Source organism: Esox lucius, chromosome 21 (genome assembly GCF_011004845.1).
Source record: "Esox lucius isolate fEsoLuc1 chromosome 21, fEsoLuc1.pri, whole genome shotgun sequence".
In the NCBI taxonomy this organism is placed as follows: Eukaryota; Metazoa; Chordata; class Actinopteri; order Esociformes; family Esocidae; genus Esox; species Esox lucius.
Genome location: NC_047589.1, coordinates 5,405,394 through 5,429,163, shown reverse-complemented (window position 1 = coordinate 5,429,163; position 23,770 = coordinate 5,405,394). Strand labels below are relative to the sequence as shown.

The 23,770-nt window shown below is 40.0% G+C and overlaps 2 gene segments (V, D, J or C); one reads left to right on the top strand and one right to left on the bottom strand.

Moving 5' to 3' along the window:
• Window positions 1-23,770, bottom strand: part of LOC105008451 — a 966,635-nt gene that overhangs the window by 902,058 nt on the left and 40,807 nt on the right.
• LOC117593625 lies at window positions 17,150-18,521 on the top strand. The segment is given in 2 exon segments: window positions 17,150-17,253; window positions 17,953-18,521. A coding segment is annotated over 1 exon segment (243 nt).

Below are 23,770 nucleotides of genomic sequence, written 5' to 3'. Positions count from 1 at the left end.
ATCGTTCCCTCAGGGCCGTGGCTATGCGCCCGACCACCTGACTGAAAGGGGTGTCGTCAGGGCTCCGCCTAGTGGCGCCTCCTTTTTCTATCTCAGTCATAGCCTGGGCGGACATGGCTCGGGCGGCTACTGCCCTCCAGTCCCAACATTTGACCAGCTGTGAGTTTATCAAATTGTGACAACCATAGTCCACCTCCCTCTCCCATCGGGGTAATTTATCTACCAGTGCCTGTACGTCTCCCAGCCCCAATGGTTTATATCGCGGTTCGCCGCCTCCCACTCTAAAGAGAGGCAGCTGAAACCCAGCACAACTAGCTTCCCCTGCTTGTGACCGCATATACATTTTATTTTGAGTCTTTTGAATTGATTCTACTGTGTCATGGTGTAGTTTATGTTCTGGTGGGGGCGAACGCGGCAGAGGGTATACGTCTACGTCTCCCTTACTCCCGTCTCCACTACTGTCTGCGTCGGGGTCTTCAACTGAGTCAGTCCATCTCCCTGCTGCATTGCCCGTGAGTACCACCCGTCCTCTATGTGAATTCCCTTTGTTCTGCCTAGTTCTGGTCCTTCTCACTGTGTCACTATCGTCCGACCCCGACCTTGAGTCCTCACCTAACCTGCCTTTAGTACGGCCTGATCTTTTCTTTCTGGCCCCTGTAATCTCATCCTGTTTATTTTCTCCTAATCGCCTCCCCTTCTCGCTCCTCTTTCACTGCCCTTGCCTTTAACGGTTTCACCTCCCCCTCAGTGTCTGTTTCGCTCTGTGACTCCGCCTTCCTACTCAACTTTCTCTTATCTTGCTTTCCTGTGACTTGAGTTATGGGCCTGCTGTTCTGTGCGTCTAAAGACAATATCCCCTTCTCTAAACACTGGACATAATGGTGCCCGGTCTGTACCAAGCACCAAGTCATCTTCATGTGCTGGGGGTTCTCTCTCTCCTCCCTTTTTCTCCTCCTTAATTTTCCCATGTCCAGTCAAGTGGCTCCTGGCTGTTACAGTCATGGATGTAGGAGCCTCTTTGTTCTGCATGCGTCTCTCCATTCCTCCACCCTCTCCTTGACTGTGGTGCAGCTGGAACCATCAGTGTCCAATATTATTTTTCTGAACCCAAGGCAGTCTCTCAAAGGTCTGGGCTTGGTTTGGCCTTAGAATGATCTGGGCCATCTGTGTGAGGTACCCCTTTATTGGACAAGGTGTATCAGGGTTGCAGGATTCAGGACTCCTACTCTGTGAGAAACAAAGATGGAATCTTGCACAACACGAAGTTAAAACCTTGACTGGAGAGTTTAGCATTAACTTACTGAATTTAAAGTTATGTGTTAATCAACAATTTTAAACCCCAATCTAATGGCTATCTCTTATAAATTTCCTAAATTGGGAATTACTATTTTACCAATGTTTCATAAATGTTGCCCTCATTTTCTTTACATTTAAAACTGGCCAGTTGATTCTAATTTGACATGTCTTTGTTGTGTTTCATAATTTAGATGAGCTCAATTTTCATACAATTTCGTGTACACAGAATTCTCCAATTGGAATGGGAAAGCAATTGCCATTTTAATATTACAATATAGAAGCTGATTTTGCTCTATTTGAATCTATTTTAATATTGGGAATCTACTTCCCTGAATTTCATTTGGTGTGTCTGTCATCTTTTGCACCTCTCTCCTAGAGTGTCTCTGTGTTCTGGATTGGGATGCTTAGAGTTACTCCCTACTTTCTGGGACGGCAGCCAAAAGCCGTCTTATCTATTTGACTCCTCTTACTATCCTTTAACTGAACTCATTCAAACTTAACCAACAGACCACCTTTACAATATTTTCAAAGAATTGAATGAAACCACTTTAAAGAAAACTATGTTTACACAAATAATTACCCAAAACTTGACCAAATCCTTTGTCCACTGTTGAATACTTTCTCGTGGCACATCTCCCACTAAATCTTTGTCTATCTGGCTATTTTCTCCATTAACCCTTCTTCCAATCTATCCAGACGTCCCTTTTCTAGAACTCGAGCAAATATCACTATCATCTACTGTCAATTTATCCACTATGCGCATCACTCCCAATGAGTCTCCTTTCACACACTTCCTTACAAACAGACAGGAATTCTCTTAAAACACAATTTACTCTACTCCTCACTTCTCCTTGACAAGCAACAATTCAACACTTCTCTCAACAGTTTTCTCTCAAACTCCCCGTCCATTTCAACCTGACTTATGTTACCGTGAGTCCCAGACTCAGAATAATTAACAAATGATTAACGGGTCCCTGACCCAACACTTTTGGGACTTGAACCCAGTTCTCTTATAAAAATTCGGGGTGTTCCGAACTCCCTGGGCCTCTAACCCAGCTGAACCTTTACACACAATAAGTATTTCGAGGTGCCCCTAAGTCCTCGGGCCTCTAACCCGACTGGTTGCCAAGACTCTAACTCGCAACTCTCCACCGTCCCCGTCGGGAAGTGGCGTAGGGTAGTCAACCCTAGAACGATTAACGGGCCTCTAACCCGACTTACTGTGAGACTCTAACTCACACACAATTAACGGGCCTCTAACCCGACTTACAGTGAGACTCTAACTCACACACCATTAACGGGCCTCTAACCCGACTTACAGTGAGACTCTAACTCACACACAATTAACGGGCCTCTAACCCGACTTACAGTGAGACTCTAACTCACACACAATTAACGGGCCTCTAACCCGACTTACAGTGAGACTCTAACTCACAGACCGTTCCTCTGACCTCCTGAATTTAAACCAGTCCCACTACGTTTTTCACAGGTCCACAATTTAGTTCACAGCCAATATGCAGATTTAGATATAACAGGCTCTGCTTACCTTTATCATGAGCCGGCTCGGAACCTGTGAATCTCGCGTAGGTTGTCTGGACAAGATCGAATTCCTTCTCCTCTTTCCAATCCCGGACCGAGCCCCCAAAATTGTTGAAGTCTAACACTTCCTCGAGTTGGTTTGTTGGAAAGGAGAATAAAACACCAGGAGTCAGGTCAATTACCATATCATATGTCCATTTATTACAGAAGCTTCTGGAGACACGTGTCGCCGCACAATGTCTAAGGATCAACATTCAACAGATCATTTTATACTTCTACTACGCCCAAAAAGATAGAGTCGTTAAATTCACAAAACAAGTGTGCTATTGGTCCAGTTCCAGTTCTATTCCTTATAAGGATAAATGCAAACATCTTCTTGTCCCCTCCTGGTTTCTGTCTGGCCTGTCAGACTATGTGTGTGTGTCTCTAACCTGTGTCCTGTTTCTCAAAAGACAGACATACTAAATCTTTCTCTCCCCGGCAACCGCTTGAACAGGGTTTCCTATTCTCCTACTTGCTCCTTCAGTTTCAGCTCATATTACAAACAATTAATATTCTGCTTCATTGGTTACAACAGCTTATATCAGTTCACTAACTTATACAATCAATACATCTACACTTGCTTGATTAAAGTATGAAAATGACTTGACTTGACTTTGACTTGAAAACATGTTACTTAAGACTTGACTTGACTTGAAGTGGAAGACTCGACAATGACTTGAACTTATAATAAACAAACAGCAATTATTGTATATGTTGTGACATCAGCACCACTAATCAGCGTATGTGCCTTTAACGCTGCACAATTCAAACCGCGCCAAACATGGCAGACAGTAACGTTAGTCGAGCTCCACAAATAGTATCGTTTGGATACAAGGACTTTGAACTGGACCGTGTGAATAAAAAAAGATTTGCCAGATGCAAAATATGCAACAACGTCAAATTTCATTCGTTATTTTAAGAACCACAAGGAAAGGTAAGAAAGTAATATTTTGTTTGTCATAATTTGGCCTTGGTTGCATATTATGTATTTTTTTTTCTTGTTAGAAATGTGACCATTATAATTACTGAATACGTCTGGTAAATAGATGTAAGGGAATTTGACTATAACAGTGGCATAGCCTGAATTTTAATGTTGATGGGCATCTTAAAATGAGCGGGCATGTATATTATTACACGTAGGCTATAATGTCTGTATTAAATGTGGGCATTTTCAAGTGTTTGTGGACTGCGTGTGGAAACTAAAAAGCATTGTGCTTACACCATAACAGTTAACTTTACTGCATGAAAGGCTAACATGGAGGCGGCGATGTGATTACTAGCACCTAAATATTTCGAAGAGTTTTTTTTTTTTTACTCATACAGACAAGAATAATTACAGCGTAATTACATATTAGGCAGTTTTTCAGTCACAATAATTAGTTTATAAAGTTGTTATTAGCCCTTATTACATGGATTGGCTGAATTCCAGTGCAGAATGCGTGTTATTTCTTGATAACAGACCGTTGCCATGAAAAACAGCGCGTTGCTATGGACGCAGCAGGATTCTAACCAGAAACGGAACGGACTATTTTCTTTAGAGGAAGCAATACAATCGTTTTTATATCAATAAATTCCTTTTGAAATCAATATTTTGTGTAAACTTATAGATTTATTTGGTAGGTAGCCATGTAATAAGCGGGATAAGGTATAGCGAGGCTGTTGTTATAGCGAATACAACCCCTTCAGGCTGATTCAAGATTCCTCCGCTTCGTCCCCCCAAAAAATTGTACCGCGGAGGAGAAAAAGATTTGATTTTGAAATCGAGCTTCGCACCGAGCGCACGTCAGAAACAGAGGACAGTGTGTGTGTGTGTGTTCATCTCTTTAGTACTGTGACTTGACTTGAAACTTATAAGGACTCGACTTGACTTGCTTAGGGTGAACCCTTGACTTGACTTGACTTGATTTATCTGAACTGAGACTTGAGACTTGACTCGAGACTTGATGGTTAAGACTTGAGACTTGCTTGGACTTGACCATGTGTGACTTGTCCCCATCTCTGGTTTGGACAGATACCTTCATCTGCAGTCATCACGTTGGCTACATTAGTGGCTGTTTCTGAGGACTCTCCTTCCATCTGCTGTGCACCTAAAGAACATAAAAGAAAACACAATAAAATCTTTCTTGATACAAATTTTGAATCTTAATTAAAATTTGTAATGCAATTTGGCAGCATAATATGGTTATAGTAAACATCTAAATCTCAACAGCCAATTCAAAGTGTGAAATTATCAGGATATCAAGCTTATGGAAGCTGTTTGTCACTTGGATAAATATTGTATCTATATATTGTAATTTTCAAACAAGTGAGCTTTTCTCTGTCAAATGTCAATGGCAGACCTCAGAAGTTTCATTTAAGCTCGAATTTAAGCAATACCAAAAACTGATTTGTAGCAATCGGCTTTAAAAATGTATTAAGATTGCAAGAAATAACATTTCCACACATGGCCTCAAAGATCTGTTCCACTGACTTCTTCTGGATACAAACTGCTGTGTCTGTTGATTTAAAGACATTCAACGATGACACAAAGGTGAATCATATCATTTGCATCAGACATTAATGTGGACAGTGGTCAAATATGCTGTGTAATGAGGTTGAATTACAAAAGTTAATTATCTAGTGAAATGTGCTTCTTAAGTCTAATGTTAAATATTCATTTAAATTTAATTCAATTTTTTAATTTATATTTTCTATTGATCTCCAGCAGTTGGGGGGGTTCGGTGCCTTGCTAAAGATCACCTTGGCAGTGCCCAGGAGGTGAACTGCCACCTCTCCAGCTACTCAGTCCATAAAACAACTCAGCATACCTTCTGCGTCCATGTGCTCGGACATTCCCTCTGCCATGTCAGTGGGGTTGCATTGTGCTGTATCTAATTGATATGTTTAGGAAAAAAGGAAAACGTGTAATATGAGCATAAAAAATTATTGGTCTTCAACTATACAATTATAGGATATTCTGGAGAGGTGCCTTTTTAGAAAACGTGTTAAACTATAATGATAAACTCCAACTGAGGAATATTGTCACAACCCTTACAAACTGACAAAGGCATGTACAATATATAACAAAATGCAATAAAGCTGTTCTAGATGTCTGCAGTGGCCCAGCACTATACAAAGACTCACATGAAGGCCTGTATTATTCTTTAGTTAACTTATTTTCCCCACTTTGCATAGAGCCAAATGGTCTGCAGGAACTCAAGTGAAGAAAGACAACAGCCACTGTTAATATCACTTACTTATTTCAAATGAAATTTGCTCAGCAGCTGCCAAAATGGCCTCTAATTGGTGTCTTCCGTAAAAGGAGGGCTTCTTGATGTCAAGTCCAATGGGCAGCCCAGCAACTTTGATCGTTGTCTTGTTATTCACAGGGGAGCCTTCCAGTACCTCCGGCCTCCTCTGAAAGACATGGGCACACACATGCATGCACATGTTACTCAATTACACAGTTGGATAATTCTGACTTCCCTCCTGTTGAAAGCTAGTTTTGTTAAAGTGTCATTATCTTATGGTTGATGGGTACATTAGAAACATAATTTATTCATTGGATAATATTGCCATAGATTCTTAAAGGTATATTAGGTTATCAAGATATAACTTTAAGGCATTTCTTAACATGAGTCTAAAAAAGTGTTTGAACGTATGCATACTATATCTTTGGTTGAAAAAATCTTGCACTTTTTTCAAAAGCACAATGATGGGATCTTTAGTAGTGGGTGTTGCGGCTGAGGAGCTGGCTGCAGATGCGAAAACAGACAACAATTAATTCAATAAAACTGTTTTATGTATATTTGCACTATTATGGGGCTGGGTCCATTTCTGTGGACTTTCATACAACCAATATTACCTTTGAAATGCTGTGCAAAATTGTTCACTGTGTCCGTTGAACACAGTGGCTTCCTTGCTACTTATTTCAAAGACCTCTAAACGGGCCTTTTGATTGTCAAAGGATAAAATGGCCGTCTCCACAACCAAAGCCTCAAGCTTGGACACCTTCACAATATTTAGAGAAACAAGCAAAACACAAAACTTTTAAATAATTGATTATAAACAAAATGGACAAACACTAATATTAAAAATCCAACATACACTGAAGAAACAACTCTTAACAGGGCTAGGCAATCTCTATGAAAACAGTGTTGTCACAGGTGAGAAATAAGTGCTTATGGAGATTACATAAACTATACATTAGCTCCATTTACACAGAGTCTAATGGACTCATAGCCATATGTGACTACTAATGTTTCAATTGACAACCTTCATCTGAATAGACTAGCTCAACCAGTAGGGATTTAGTTTGAGAGGGGTGGTATAAGCCTTCGACAATCATTTGAATGTGAGAATATTTGATGCTGATAGCCTTGTAAACACTTGACCCATATACTTTGTTTTACAGATTAATTGTGGTTTTACAGTGTTTATTCTTTTATGTAGGGTATATGCTGTTGCGATTAAGCACCGCTTATGTTTGCCATCTCATGTTTAATAATTGCTTATAACATACATTTGGATGGACATGGTTTGAGTATGTGAATCATCGGAGGACTTGATTTAGTACACCCTACATGTTTAAAAATCAGATGGAATGTTTATTTGGAATTAATTAATTTGAAATTCTAAAATAATCTACAGATAAACACTCCAATTGTCTGTCACAGTACTGCTCACATCACAACTGCCATCAATCATCCTTACATCTAATACTATAATGATACCACTAATGCCTAGCAAAGGACCCTTCTTTCCAAACCTCTAACTTCAGGTTCTTCAGATGCCCTTTTATTTTAAGCTCCCTCATCTCAGGGCTAAGGTCCTGTGTCTGCCCATGTGCCTTCAGTGCTGCTGCCTCCTGAACATATTGTTGCTTGACTTCTTCTCTTAATGTGGACCACCTACCCTTAATATCATTCATTGTGCCTGAGAAAAAAAATAGATGCACAGAGCAAACTTAACTCCTTAGTCCTTGTCTTTATATAGTAAATTCATACAGAGAAAATCTGACAATCTGTCCAACAAACTGGTTCACTTGGCTTGTAAAACCCTGTAACAACACTGTAAAAACAAGATAACGTTTGCAGTATGATGATTCTTTTCAATAGACACAGCAGTCTGTGAAATACTGGTTGTTGTGGGTTCAGTTGTCATGAAGGACAGCTCTCAGTCATGAAGTGTTAAAATCACAGGGTTATAAACACTCCCAGATCACTGAATCATGTGCTGTCTATACAGAGCATCATCATTATGCAAATAAGATCCTGGTCTTTTCTCCATTCACCATTATTCAGTAAATATACACCAAGCAGATCCATCAGTTTAGTTTTACATGAAAATTATTTCATAGTACATGGATATCTGTAAAGTAATCTATTTTCAACATTTGATGATAACATTAAACAAGGCAATACAGGTCACATTCTAATACAGTAGTTGACATAAACAAAGCATTCATCTAAGCATGACACAAGATGCATGGCCTGATGACCTTAAACCAAATAGAAGGTAGAGAGAAAGAAAGACCCAGAATGACAGAAGGGGTACTTTAACCAACACCATTCACAGGAAGAGAGAGTGAGGTAGACTTGCTTTTATAAACCTCTGAGAGGAATTTGTAGTCAAACCTGATTTGGTCACATATTCCATATACTGGATGTGATCCCAGATTCTACTTCATAGAGGTGACAGAACAGGAGATGGTAAGAGATCCTGAGCCAAACACAAAAGGACACTTACATACAGTGTCTACCAGAGTCAGGGGATATTCTTCACTTTCTACATAGGTGCCCTTTGTTTATTAACATTAAGCCCTGGTAAATACTATCCACTTCTATGTTTATTAACATTAAGCCCTGGTAAATAATATCCACTGCTATGTTTATTTACATTAAGCCCTGGTAAATACTATCAACTGCTATGTTTATTAACATTAAGCCCAGGTAAATACTATACACTGCTATGTTTATTAAAATTAAGCCCAGGTAAATACTATACACTGCAATAGTGAGTAATATCTTTCCAATTCCAGTCCTAACCATCTAGTCTTGTAACGTTAATTTATCTGATCTAATTTCTCCGTTAAAATTGTCAATTATAGCAATGAACTTATATGTACTCAATTTCTGTTTTAGCACTTTGTGTCTTGTCGTATCATGTCATTGGAATGTTAATGTGTTATAGAGGTTTATCTAGGGTCTGAAATAAAGGACCAAAAGGTCATGCCATAATTACCCTACCCTATGGTGCCAGGAAGAACAGACGGGAATGTGAGCCTAGTGGATTGGGGGACTATTTTTCAGGACCATTCATTTGGTCTTTACCTAGGTTAGCTATCCAACCCCCACAACTTTAGATATAAACCAAAGTAAGTTGTTGTAAATGTTCTTTCATGCTTTTTGCTCAGCTTCTCTGTATGCATCTCAGCTCTGGCAAAATGTAAAATTCCTGGAGAACTGTTATCTTTCATATTTCTAATGCAATTGTATACTCAACCTATATATTTTATCTGTTACAATCATTTTTGGACTCTTCAGAAGTATCTATAAAACAGCCCAATATCCAGTTCCACCAATACAAAGTGGTCAAACCCAGTCACTTTCAGGGATGGGATACTCCTGTCCTCAGGTTGGAGTGGTGTCACCAGAGATGGGGACAAGTCACACATGGTCAAGTCCAAGCAAGTCTCAAGTCTTAACCACAAGTCTCGAGTCAAGTCTCAAGTCACAGTTCAGATAAATCAAGTCAAGTCAAGGGTTCACCCTAAGCAAGTCAAGTCGAGTCCTTATAAGTTTCAAGTCAAGTCACATTACTAAAGAGATGAACACACACACACACACACTGTCCTCTGTTTCTGACGTGCGCTCGGTGCGAAGCTCGATTTCAAAATCAAATATTTTTGTCCTCCGCGGTATCTTGAATCAGCCTGAAGGGGTTGTATTCGCTATAACAACCGCCTCGCTATACCTTATCCCGCTTATTACATGGCTACTGTAGATGTATTGATTGTATAAGCTAGTGAATTGTTGTAAGCTGTTGTAACCAATGTAGATGTATTGATTGTATAAGTTAGTGAATTGTTATAAACTGTTGTAAGAAATGAAACAAAATATTAAGTGTTTGTAACTGAGCTGAAACTGAAGGAGCAAGTAGGAGAATAGGAAACCCTGTTCAAGCGGTTGCCGGGGAGAGAAAGATTTAGTATGTCTGTCTTTTGAGAAACAGGACACAGGTTAGAGACACACACATAGTCGGACAGACAAGAAAGAAACCACAAGGGGGGCAAGGGGATATTTGTAGTTATCCTATAAGGAATAGAACTGGGATTGGGCCAATGGCACACTTGCTTTGTAAGTTAACGCCTCTATCTTTTTGGGCGTAGTAGAAGTATAAAAATTATGTTTTGACTGTTGATCCTTAGACATTGTGCGGCGACACGTGTCTCCAGAAGCTTCTGTAATAAATGGACATATGATACGGTAATTGACCTGACTCCTGGTGTTTTATTCTCCTTTCCAACAAACCAACTCGGGGAAGTGTTAGACTTCAACACTACCTACCAAATAAATCAATAATTTGACACAAAATATTGATTTCAAAAGGAATTTATTGATTTAAAAACGATTGTATTGCTTCCTCTAAAGAAAATAGTCCGTTCCGTCTCTGGTTAGAATCCTGCTGCGTCCATAGCAACGCGCTGTTTTTCATGGCAACGGTCTGTTATGAGTAAAAAAAAAAAACTCTTTGAAATGTTTAGGTGCTAGTAATCACATCGGCGCCTCCATGTTAGCCTTTCATGCAGTAAAGTTAACTGTTATGGTGTAAGCACAAGGCTTTTTAGTTTCCACACGCAGTCCACAAACACTTGAAAATGCGCACATTTAATACAGACATTATGGCCTACGTGTAATAATATACATGCCCGCTCATTTTAAGATGCCCATCAACATTAAAATTCAGGCTATGCCACTGTTATAGTCAAATTCCCTTACATCTATTTACCAGACGTATTCAGTAATGATAATGGTCACATTTCTAACAAGAAAAAAAAAAAACATAATATGCAACCAAGGCCAAATTATGACAAACAGAAAAGATTAATTCATTACATTAGTAACTTAATCGTTATAGATCTTAGTGAAACTGAATATAAAGAGAGTACTTTCTTACCTTTCCTTGTGGTTCTTAAAATGACGAATACAATTTGAGGTTGTTGCATATTTTGCATCTGGCAAATCTTTTTTATTCACACGGTCCAGTTCAAAGTCCTTGTATCCAAACGATACTATTTGTGGAGCTCGACTAACGTTACTGTCTGCCATGTTTGGCGCGGTTTGAATTGTGCAGCATTAAACGCTGATTAGTGGTGCAGATGTCACAACATATAAAATCATTTTATTGCTGTTTGTTTATTATAAGTTAAAGTCATTGTCGAGTCTTCCACTTCAAGTCAAGTCTCAAGTAACTTGTTCTCAAGTCAAAGTCAAGTCAAGTCATTTTCATACTTTAATCAAGCAAAGTCCTGAAAATTATGACTCGAGTCAGACTCGAGTCAAGTCATGTGACTCGAGTCCCCCACCTCTGGGTGTCACTTATTCCCAATCCTAAGCAAAAGGATGAAAACCAGAAGTGTTTGAGATGAATATCCCTGTTCTTTAACTACAGCCACAGCAAATTTGAGAGGGCGTTCCACATCAGGCACTCAGGGATTAATTGTTTTTTTCAAAGACAGGCAGACAGATTTTTCCACCATTGTCACACCCTGATTTGTTTCACCGGTCTCATTATTGTCTCCACCCCCCACCAGGTGGCGTCTATGTTCCCGTTACCCCTTGTCTGTTTATGTCTGTGTTTTCTGTTCGCCTGCTGCCAGATCGTTTTGTCTCTTCATGTGTTTCCAGCGTTTGTTTTTCCATGTTACCTGTTACCCGTTTTCTGCTCTGCCTTCCCAGTACCGGTTCCCTTCTGTCCCTGACTCCGAGCCTGCCTGCCCTCCGGTACTTCTGCCTTTTGGATCACCCATTATGACCCCGACCTCGAACCAGCCTAATCCTCTGTACCCCAATAATGTAACCCATTGTCTGAACTCTGCCTGCCTGCTGACTACCAGACTTCCTATCCCATAATAAACATTGTTGCACGACACCTGCTCTCTGCCTCTGTGTGGAAACACAAAAATGTCTGTCACAAAGACCAGAGTTACATACCAGGGAATAGAAAAGCAGACATTTCTAAAATGTACAGTAGTTCATGAAATTCCATAACAGTCCGCTTTTGAAAAATCCCTTGCAATTCTACTGAACAACTATGGGCGTTATGACAGAAACCAGTGATTTGGCAGACCAATCAGAACTCAGAATCTCAGTTTAGTTTCAATGGCATTTCCTGTTACCACTATGCCATTACTGTCATATTTCATTGTTTTAGGCTGAAACTAATGAAGAAAATTCATAATACAATAAAAAATATATGTGTTCCCCTCAAACATTTGGATATACCGCCTTTGATATCAAATAATTTCATTATTTTGACAGAGACACCTTATTCTGTTTTGATCTAATGACACCAAACGGCCACCAGCTGGCAGCATAGGATCTGTAACGCAGTTTGTATTTACTTGTCGTTTTAAAATTAGTAAGATACCCACATTTTTTCCAAATGCCAAAGAACATCCCCATAGTATGTTGACAGAAAAAAATTTTTATATCATATTTACAATAGAAAGATGGGTCTTGACACAGTCACCTGTCTGAGCTGAGTGGTCACTGTCCTTTCCTGGACAAATTCCCCTTCCTCAGCCCATTGGTGATGGTCAAATATAAGTTCTGAAATGTTTTGGGTAGAAAACAAAGAGCTATTTTGCATAAATGGAACAAAAACTACATTGGTAATCGCTATTATTGACATAACCCTATCCCATTATTCCTACATCATAGAGGTCATGTTTCCAGGCGTTATGGCATACTAGAAGCGTTGTTTCTGATTGGGCAACGAGGACTTACAAATAAAGGAAGAGTTGGCTTCTCCATTTAAAGACGCACGTAATGGTGTCAGTTTTGGTGCAAATCCACTTTGTCCTCATGCAAGCTGTGATCACCATAAGAACACAGTGTACCAATCTCTTTGTTAGAATGCCTAGATATTAGCTAAAGTCAGTCATATGATTCTAGTAATTACTTTTCTGGATATTTATGGAAATGTACACTATGCGTTAGTCAGAGGTGGCTACTTGGTGAAACTCTACTATTTCCTCATGCAGGCTGTGATCGCCATAGGAACAAAAACTATGAATGGATCGCTTTGTTAGAATGTCTAGATCTTTATCTAAAGGAAAATGGACAATTCTAGTTATTACAGTTCTGGATATTTATAGAAATGTAGCCTACACTATGCGCTCCGGTTGGTGACCAGTTTTGGTGGTCTACTTTTGGCTGTGAGTCTCATAGGAACACAAACTACATACGGATCGCTTTGTTGAAATGTCTGGATATTAGATAAGTACGATTCTAGTTATTACAGTTCAGTTCTGGATATTTATAGACATGTACACTATGGCTCAGTCAGCGTTGGCAGGTTTTGGTACAACTCTACTTTTGCATCAAGCAGGCTGTGATCCCCATAGGAACAAGAACTATGTACCAATCGCTTTGTTGGAGTGTCTGGATATTAGCTAAAATCAACCATGTGAGTCTAGTGATTACTGGTCTGGATATTTATAGACATGTACACTATGGCTCAGTCAGCAGTTGCCAGTTTTGATGCAACTCTACTTTTTCCTCACACAGGCTGTGATCCCCACAAGAACAGGAAGAGGAGCTGCGGTGCCATTACGTTACAGTGGAGGTAGGGGCTTATCATGGACTCCTCTTTGATTCCGAATTCTTAATCTAGCTATGCCTAACACGAGGAAGTGACTGGCTGATCCAGTTACAGGCAGCGGGCAGAGTCTGTGTGTGGCAGTATGTGTAAGGACACACGTCCGTGTGTACGTGTCCACAGCAGGCTTACAGGTCAGTATGGAATATCTGGCTCTCCTATCAATCATGCCCTGATCTCTTCAGCTGTATGGGAATGTGTTGAGCAGCAGGATTCCTGGAACACAGCTGCCCCATGGAGGTCCCCCGTCCAGACGCCTGGCCCAGCGGAAGCCTCCACCCCCACCAGGCTGCGTACCAGACCTACCAACAGTACCCCAACATGAACAGTCAGCACAGCCAGGATCATGCACACCCCGGTGGTCCACATGAACCAGAGACCGTGGTTGAAACCCCCGGACCCCACCGACAATGTTTTCAAATTCTTTGTGATTTGCCTGATCTGAGGGAAATACGGTTGTTCCATTTGCCCCAGTGAGCATGCTTTAAAATAATGACCTCAGTTGATTACGCTGAATAATAATATTAGCTACGCGCGGTGTGTCGGCCTTGTCGTGGATCGAAGAGCTTTTCCCAGTTAACTGGTGTTTCTCACGTTCAGCTGGTGGAGAACGCAACGTACACATTTGAGCTGCTGTTCTACAAAGCCATAGAGGAGCATCCGGATGATGTTGGCTCTGCCACTGAGAAGTCCAGGCTCATGGTGCTCAAGGTTTGCTACTTCAAAAATGGTTTTCAGAACATGTTTGATTCCTTGCTCCTTAGCAGTAATTTCATTCAATTGGGTCAAAATCAATGCAGTACCTCCTAGGCACGGCTCTGGACAACGCCAGCAGCCAGCGCCCCAGGCAACCCCAAAGTCGAGGAGCAGGCTGGTCTGGACGACGATCGTAGAAATCAGCTGTCAAGGATGGGTCACAGATGTCTGCTGCTTGGACCTAGCTGCGATCCTCAGGGCCATACCCCGCTCAGTCCACTAGGTACTGGACCGGACCTGTTCCTCGTGTGGAGGAATGGTGCAGGGAGTTTTGAGTATCATCCACCCAGGGGAGAAAGTGTGTCCACTCACCTGGACGGTCCATGTATTAGGACCAGAAGAACCTTCCCAGCTCTTGATTAGTACGCTCCGCCTGCCCGTTAGCCTGTGGGTGATACCCGGATGTGAGACTGACCACGACCCCCAGCCTGGACATGAAGGATCCAGACACGGGATGTAAACTGGGGTCCGTCACAATGTCCTCCGGAAGCCCAAACAGCCAGAAAACCTGCTGAAATAATATGTCAGTGGCCTGCAGGGCAGAGGGGAGGCCGGGTAGTGGGATGAATCTGACCATCTTAGAGAACCTGTCCACCACAACAGTGATGGTGGTTTTCCCCTCTGCAGGTGGTAGGTCTGTGATGAAGTCCACTGACAGGTGTGACCAAGGCCACTGAGGTACTGGGAGGGGGTGGAGCTTCCCCACTGGAGCCCTTCACCACCCCAGTGGGCCTGGCGGGGGTTGAGGCGCCACGCTGCTCTGATGTACTCAAGGTTCCTGTGGTCTGTTAGGACAGTGGAGAGGAAATACAACGTCTCCTGGGCCCCTCTAGCCAGTCTCCACTCCTCCAGTGATAACTTGACCACCAGTAGCTCTCGGTCACCCAGGTCGTAGTTCCTCTCCACAGCAGACAGTTTGTTGGAATAGGAGGTACAGGGGTGTAGCCGGGGGGGGTTTCTGTGGTGCTGGGAGAGGACCGCCCCCACCCCGACCTCGGACACCTCCACAGTGAAGGGCTTAAGGGGGTCTGGATGTTTCAGGAGGGGTGCCGTTGTGACCCAGTTCTTAAGATGGAGGAACACCCTCTCCACGTCTGGGGAGCTGTAATCATCGAGATTGGAACAAAAAAGGCTTGAAATGTTTCACTTGATGTGTAATGAATCTAGAATATATGAAGGTGTCACTTTTTGATTTGAATCAAGGAAAACAATGAACTTTTCCACAATATTCTAATTATTTGAGATGTGACTGTATATGTCATCCAAGGCCCAGAATTCTGTCTCTGTGTCTGCAGGAGTCTGAATATACTGACATTTACATTCTGAAAATAGAATGAACACAGTCACATGAAAGACATTTAAAATCATGTGTTCACTAGTTATGAGTAAAAACAATAATGTTACTATATAAATGACTTTCTGTAGAAGTAACTACGTGAAAGCAGAAAGCCAGATGACAATGGTTGTAACAGTCATGGTTGTTGTGGGTTCAGTTGTCATGAAGGACAGATCTCAGTCATGAAGTGTTCAACTCACAGGGTTATAAAAACTATAAGAGCCTCTTGGTAGATGCGTTATGCATATTATTGTGTCTAATCAATTTCAGTGCAGGATCCCATTATTAAAATGTCTTTGACATTTTATAACTTCAAACAGGTCATATTATTTTAAGGTCAGTAATATATTTAAAATTGTATGACTCACAATTAGATTTGTATTCTGTTGATCAAATATAACTGGTCACCCAAGACTGGTCTCTGTTATAAGTTCCTCAAATGAATCAGCTACTTCTCTAAATGTATGTTGGTATGATTCTTCTGATAGTGTTGTCAGTCCTCTGTGACTTTACCTAAACTGTTATACCAGAGACCAACATCTTTAATAAAGGAATATACAACATGGATCACAATTATCATGGCTGTTCTCTTTATGGACCATATGGAGGAATACAAACATGGAATCTAATAATGGACTGTACCTACAGGATAGAGGAATACCAGATAAACAGTAGAAGGAACAAATATAAATATCTGGATTAAAATATATTTCCTTTTATAGAAACAGTCCATATGACGTTTCTTTTCTATCTGGGAAGGTATTAAAATATATTTGTGTTAAATGTGATTCTACATGAGTGATCTTCACTGTTACAGCTGTATCATCACAGAGAGGTTTTTGTATGAGCAGTAATAGGGATTGTATCACTGTGGTGGACTTTTGGTAGCGGCACCAGACTTGATGTTGGAAGTAAGTAAACAAGACAATTAACTTCTTTATTTACCTTTTGATATTTGTTCCATGTTTTGGTCTTATTTTTTAATTTGGCCTTGATATTGAGGATTTAAAATGTTTTCATTGATCTAGAATATTTACAATTGCTTATTATAATGAGGCACATTTAAATATGAATGTTATTCGATCTACTTAATTTGATCAAAATGTATGTGCATTGTTTTAAAAGTACGGAATCAGCTTACATTTTTTATTAATTATATGAATAAATATACTGTACAGATATGGATATGTTTAAAAAGATTGGTTTTTGTTCAGTGTTAGGGAAGGCAAAATATAAATAATTCATTGCAAATTTGGAAGATGATGAGGTTATTTTGTAATTATATAGTCAATTTCATTTTTTGAAACTCAGTCTAAAGACATTCAGCTTGTCTAATGAGCAGGAGGTTTTTGTATGAGCAGTAATAGGGATTGTATCACTGTGGGCCACTTTTGGTAGCGGCACCAGACTTGATGTTGGAAGTAAGTAACAAGGTCTTCATTATATTTGTTTATAATTGGAAGGTTTTAGGTTTCTCACTTTGTGTGAGAAAATAGGTTCACATTTTAGAATTGGAGAACTTTTTTTTCTATTTTGCTTTGAATTTAGCATTTCTATTAAATAATACTAAATATAATGTTTGAAAACGATACATTGTTAGTTTCTTTGGGTCAGATTAGTATTATTGAAGCCTTAAAAACATAATGTGTCGGTTATTGAAGTTTATAGTTGTTTTGTGAACGGGACTCAATAGTTAAGGAGTAAAATAAATAACTGTATACTTGCATGTTTCATAAATCTGCTTTGTATAGTAATCATTTCATGACATATGCTCTTACCTTTCATCAATTATAATCTTGAATTAATGTGTATTGCGTTAATAAATACAGCTCCAAAAAAATTAAGAGACCACTGCACCTTTTTCTTTCCTTTCCAAAAAAGTTGAAAAGGAAGGTTTTGAATGAGGAAAAGAAGCGTTCAATTTGCAGTGGCCTCTTAATTTTAACCCTTCCTCACTCAAAACCTTCCTTTTCGACTTTTTGGGCAAAGAAAGAAAAAGATGCAGTGGTCTCTTAATTAATTAATATTAAAGCAATACACATTAATTCAAGATTATAATACGTGAAAGGAAATGTGTTTTAGCCGTTAGTTAGTGAAGTTTATGTGTTTTTTCCCCCCAGGTAACACTGCTCCCACCCTGACCATCCTGCCCCCCTCTAGTGAGGAGCTGTCCAGTACAACAACAGCCACACTGATGTGTCTGGCCAACAAGGGCTTCCCCTCAGACTGGACCTTGAGTTGGAAAGTGGACGGGAACAACAAGAATCAGAAGTCCAGTTCCAAGGTCCTGGAGAAGGATGGTCTGTACAGCTGGAGCAGCACCCTGACTCTCACTGCCCAGGAGTGGAACAAGGTGGGAGAGGTGACCTGTGAAGCCCAGAAGAGCTCCCAGACTCCAGTCATCAAGACCCTGAGGAGGGATGAATGTTCTGGTTAGAACCTGTCTGTCACATAACCCTGTGAAGAGAGGCTGCTGGTTCATTTGCTTTTACTCTGTTTTGACATCAGATGTTTTGTCTTATAGATCACTTTCATGTAGACTAACAGTGAGCTTTGCATGGGTTAATGTGTCCATCCTCTCTGTAGATGGACATTTGATAGATATGATATGGTCTGCTTGTACTATTATAACACACATTTGCTTTTATGCGTTGATGAAAATAAAGATTTCCCTTTGTAGGAAATATAAGTTGTTGTCTTTCATTAAATTCAAGTATATTTTATTTGCAAATATTGTATGAGAATTAAATAATAATAAAGCCAGATGTGGTTTATTTGAAAAGTTAAATGTCTTAGCTTATTATTCATGTTCTTACTTGGAACCTCATTGTCATCAATAAATTGTTCATACTAACACAATATATATATAAAATGGTCACAATTTCTGCATTGATGAATAGATGAAAATAAAGATTTCCCTTAGTAGAAAATGTATGTTGTTTCATTGAATTCAAATTTACTTTATCTCCAAATATTGAATGACAAATAAATAATAATAAATCCAAGTTCATATGTCTTAGCTTATTGTTTATGTCCTTACCTGGAAGATACAAACATTTTCACAGATTAACAGCAGATGTCTGGCCACATGTTGACATGTACTCTTTGCATTAATCTATTTCTGAATGTTTTTGATATTCTTGAATAAAGGACATGACTGAATAGACTTAAAGTAGAATAAGAACAATTAATCAATACCTTGGTCTCTCAAAAGTGTGAGAATCACACCTGCATGTAGCTAATTGTATTTTATAACTCGTATCACAACTTAAAGATAGTGACAGTTTTCTCTCCCTCCAACCTCCTGGGAACAGGGTGAACATCTGGTGACAGTGCTGCTCTATTCTGGGACATGTAGAACCACCCAACCCTGTCTATGTAAATCTTAGTTTCACTCCCACAGCCACCAGTCCAACAGTTGAGAATGTTCAACTTCTGAAATCCCCTCAATGGGTCCAGATGTGAGGGACTGATTTTAACTTCTGTGGTGGATTTAGGGATGGAGACATACCAGATACGCCACTAAGTAATTAATTACAGATAACATGTATTATCCTTCATATTAGACAGTGTATATACTGTACATGTGTCTTGTGTTCAGACCAGCATAATGTCACATCCTGGCATAGCAGGCTTGTCGTGCCAGTGAGATCCAATGCCCTCTCTCCCTGGTTTGGATCACAGACACCTGTTCTGTTGTTAATCACCCTCACCTGTTTCCATAATCACTGTTCCTATGTAAGTTCCTCCATTCCCAGTGTGTCTGGTCTGTCTTTGTTTGGTGTACACTTTCTTTTTCAGTCTTTTAGTCTTGTTTCCTTTGGTTATAGTTCAAATTATTTTATTCAATGTCCCTGTTCTCTCTGCGCTTGTGTCCTGCCTCATCAACTGTGACAAGTAACCTGTTCATGACCGTTCATTAAATGCTAGATGATGACCTTCACTCATGTAGGCTGATAATGTGTGTTTCAATACTTTCATTAACTTTGCAGATGCACTTTCAGAACATGACAAATGTATCACGTCACAACCATGATGATGATGACAACAACATAGGACCCTGCATCCCACTGATGGTTTGTATATGAAGATAAACAGAGTCGGTCCTGGTTGGTCCCTGGTTGGAAGATTAGATGCTGCTGAATGGAGAGTTGGAGGGCTAGTAAAAGGGCAGTCTTCTATCTGCTATGAAGATCAAAACACAAAAGCACTGAAGAAGATATTGGCCTGTATGGGCGCTTACTTTTTCATGGGAGAGTAAAATGGTGTCTTGGCTCTAAAGATTTTGCAGCATTTATCCTAAGAGTAGGGGTGTAAATCCTGGTGTCATGGCTATATGTCCAATCTGGCCCTCTTATGACCACATCATCCCCAGCTAGCAATTTACTGTTAAATATTTAATTGATTAAAATAACTAAAAATTACAATATTTGTATATAATAATGACTACAATGATGATAATGATGATGGAGAAAATATGATCTCCCAGGCCCACTCCCACTGAATCTAGATGGGGTCCCAGAATGGAGTGTGTTTCCTGGGAGGATCATTAGTTTGGGGTTTTGTCCTGGTTTCTGTTGGTACCAGGATAGACACTGATGGCCCCACGACTGTCCATTGGTACAATAACCATCCACATTACTGCTGGTTCTACATTTCAGAGAGACTGTCTGTCCTGGGAGAACAGCTTCAACTGCAGGAGTCTGAGTCACAGTGACCTGACCTCTGGATTCTGAAACATAAAATAATACACACACATTAAAAAAATTAACTACAGTAACAATATATCCCATATATACATAATAACTCTTAACATTATTCCTTTGTGTAGATTAAATTACTTTTCAACAATACATTCAAAAAAATGTACCCATGAATTAGAGAGCAAGTGTCCAGATGAAGATGGTTATAAAGTCATGGTTGTTGTGTGTTCAGTTGTCATGAAGGACAGCTCTCTGTCATGAAGTGTTAACATTCCGTACAAAGGTATTTTGTTGGATAAACCTTTCTTATTGGAGGACAATGGACTGTGTAATGGTTGGCTATGATCACTGACCGCCTCATATGTGTCCAGGCATAAAAGACTGTGTTAACTTCATAATTACTGAAGAACATGTAAGAACAATGGAAGATCAACATCTTGGACGCATGCTGAAAAAAGATAGTTCCCCTCTTACTACCGGTTGCATTTTTTTTGTTAATGGATCAAAAATGGACAGAATCTAACACTGGGTGTGAATATGAGTATGAATGAAATTATATCCATACATCCATCTTCTTCCGCTTATCCGGGGCCGAGTCGCGGGGGCAGCAGTCTAAGCAGAGATGCTGTGATGGCAATTTTATCGATCAGAACTCTTTAAGAAGGAAGTACAGAGACGAAATACTCTTGGCACAAATGAACAGTTTATTTATTATTTGCAAATAAGAGAGACGCGTCCAACGCTTACATACATAATCATCCGAGGAGTCTCTGACTCAAAAATGCACAATCCGTATTTATTACATAGAAAAAGGGGCGTGGTAAGATGCTGCCATCTGTCTTGTCACAAGAGTTTACCCAAAGGGCGGGCTGTCCCCCCACCTTATCCTACTCAACTCCTGAGGAGACACAATGTCTGGATAGTCAACAGAGACACTAAAGGGTTATACAGATTTACGAGTACCCCTCTAATCCACCCGTGCCGGTCAAGGATGTCTCCTATTCAAACACCAGACCCCTCTCGGCATCTTTAACTAGTAACTCATTCATACATGTATAGGACGACAAAGAATACATCCTTCTTCTAGGCAGGAGGACATGGCCCAAATACCTAATACTCCTCTGATATTATACAGACGTGTGTCACAATCAAAGTACAGATTTACATATCAGCCAATGGAAAGACAGATGTTTCTCAAATGCACCTTAGTTCAAAATTTCCATAACAATGCCCAGACTTCTCTCTCCCTAGACACTTCCTCCAGCTCTTCCCGGGAAGGCGTTCCGGAGGCATCCGGAACAGATGCCCAAGCCACCTCAGCTGACCCCTCTCGATGTGGAGGAGCAGCGGCTCTACTCTGAGCTCCTACCGGGTGACCGAGCTTCTCACCCTATCTCTAAAGGATAGCCCAGCCACCCTGCGGAGAAAGCTCATTTCGGCCGCCTGTATCCGGGATCTTGTCCTTTCGGTCATGACCCAAAGCTCATGACCATAGGTGAGAGTAGGAACGTAGACTGACCGGTAAGTCTTTCTTCACCACGACAGACCGATACATCGACCGCATTACTGCAGAAGCTGCACCGTTCCATCCTTCCCTCACTCGTGAACAAGACCCCTAGATACTTAAACTCCTCCACTTGAGGCAAGAACTCTCCACCAACCTGAAGTGGGCAAGCCACCCTTTTCCGACTGAGGACCATGGCCTCGGATTATGTTCTGTTTATTTAAAAAATAGACATGGGGTCCTTAATAACCTGACACATTTGAATATGAATGTTATTTAGTGTGTTTATTTTGACTGGAATGTACTTTTATTTTAATGATAATAAGAACTTCTAATGTCTAAAACTTTGTATTTGTTGTATGAACACACATACTGGACTGAGTTGGACACACAACAAGTAAAATAACAACCATTTAATGTGAATTAATGAGATAAGGAAGGCATTGGATCTCACTGACATGGCATGACAATTAAACATTTCATCACAGACTCACAAGTGTGATCATACCTGATTTTAGCCCTTTTCTTAAATGTTCACACATAATATTACTAGTACCACAACTTCAAGACAATCACAGTCTTCTCAACGTCCTTGGAACAAGGTGAACATTTAGTTAACATACCAACCAGCCCTGTCTATGGAAATCTCAGTTTTACTCCCACGGCTACCAGACTAGATGCTGAACACTGTTAGATATAACCTGGACTGGTCTAGATGTGAGTGCCTGGTTTTAACATCCATGGTGGATTTAATGAGGGAAACATACCAGATATGCCACTAAAATGGGTATTATATTTCTTGTAGATAGTGTATGTACAAAGCATGTTTCAGCCCAGCATCAGGTTTGATTCATGTTCAGTAACCTGTTTATGAAGTGAGTTAATCTAATGTTGGATAATCAGAAACGATATATGGATATGTGGATTTGATTTGCATGGCTAATGGTATTGCACAATGTGGTGGAACTTAGAACATGAGAACAAAAGTATGACATTTTGTTGTTATTAACACTGTTCTATAGACAGCTGGCAGTGGTGATTTTCTTTGGTATTAGTTTCTGTTATTGTTTTCTATTTCATTGCCATGTACTATAGCATTAATAGTTTGTAAATTCTATATGAATGAATAGAAGTAGGGAGAAAAGACTGAGCAGATTATGGATGGTTTTTCCATTTATAGGGATGACTGTATACTTAAGGGGGAGTAGCCAACTACTATGGGCCCATAAAACCAGCTTGTTGTATCTAGATACTTTGAACAACTTGAGTTTCACCCATCCTGTTTGGCTGTTATCTTTTCTTTTTCCCATGCACGAAAATAATTAAAGACCTCTATAGAACTTCAGACTCAAGAACATTAATTTCTAGAACCACACATTTTCACTTTCCGATCATGTGTAATTTAACAAACCATGATTATGATGATTGTTAAAATGAAGATAATTATGAGGTAAAATATCTAGATGAAGATGGTGCTGAAGGTCATTGTTTTGGAGATTCCTGACAGGTGACAGGTCAGATTGTGTCAGAGAATGTATCATCACCTCGGCATTCTAAGTTATGTAGCAGACAATCTTATCCACAAATTGCGACACTTATCACGACTGTCAGCATGAGTGTATCTACTTGTGGGAATGAACCCCTCCAACACTGGTGTTGCAAGTGGCATTATTTACCAACTCTAGTGTGTTTCAAAACTTGAAATAACTTCATGGGTGCAATTCTACACCA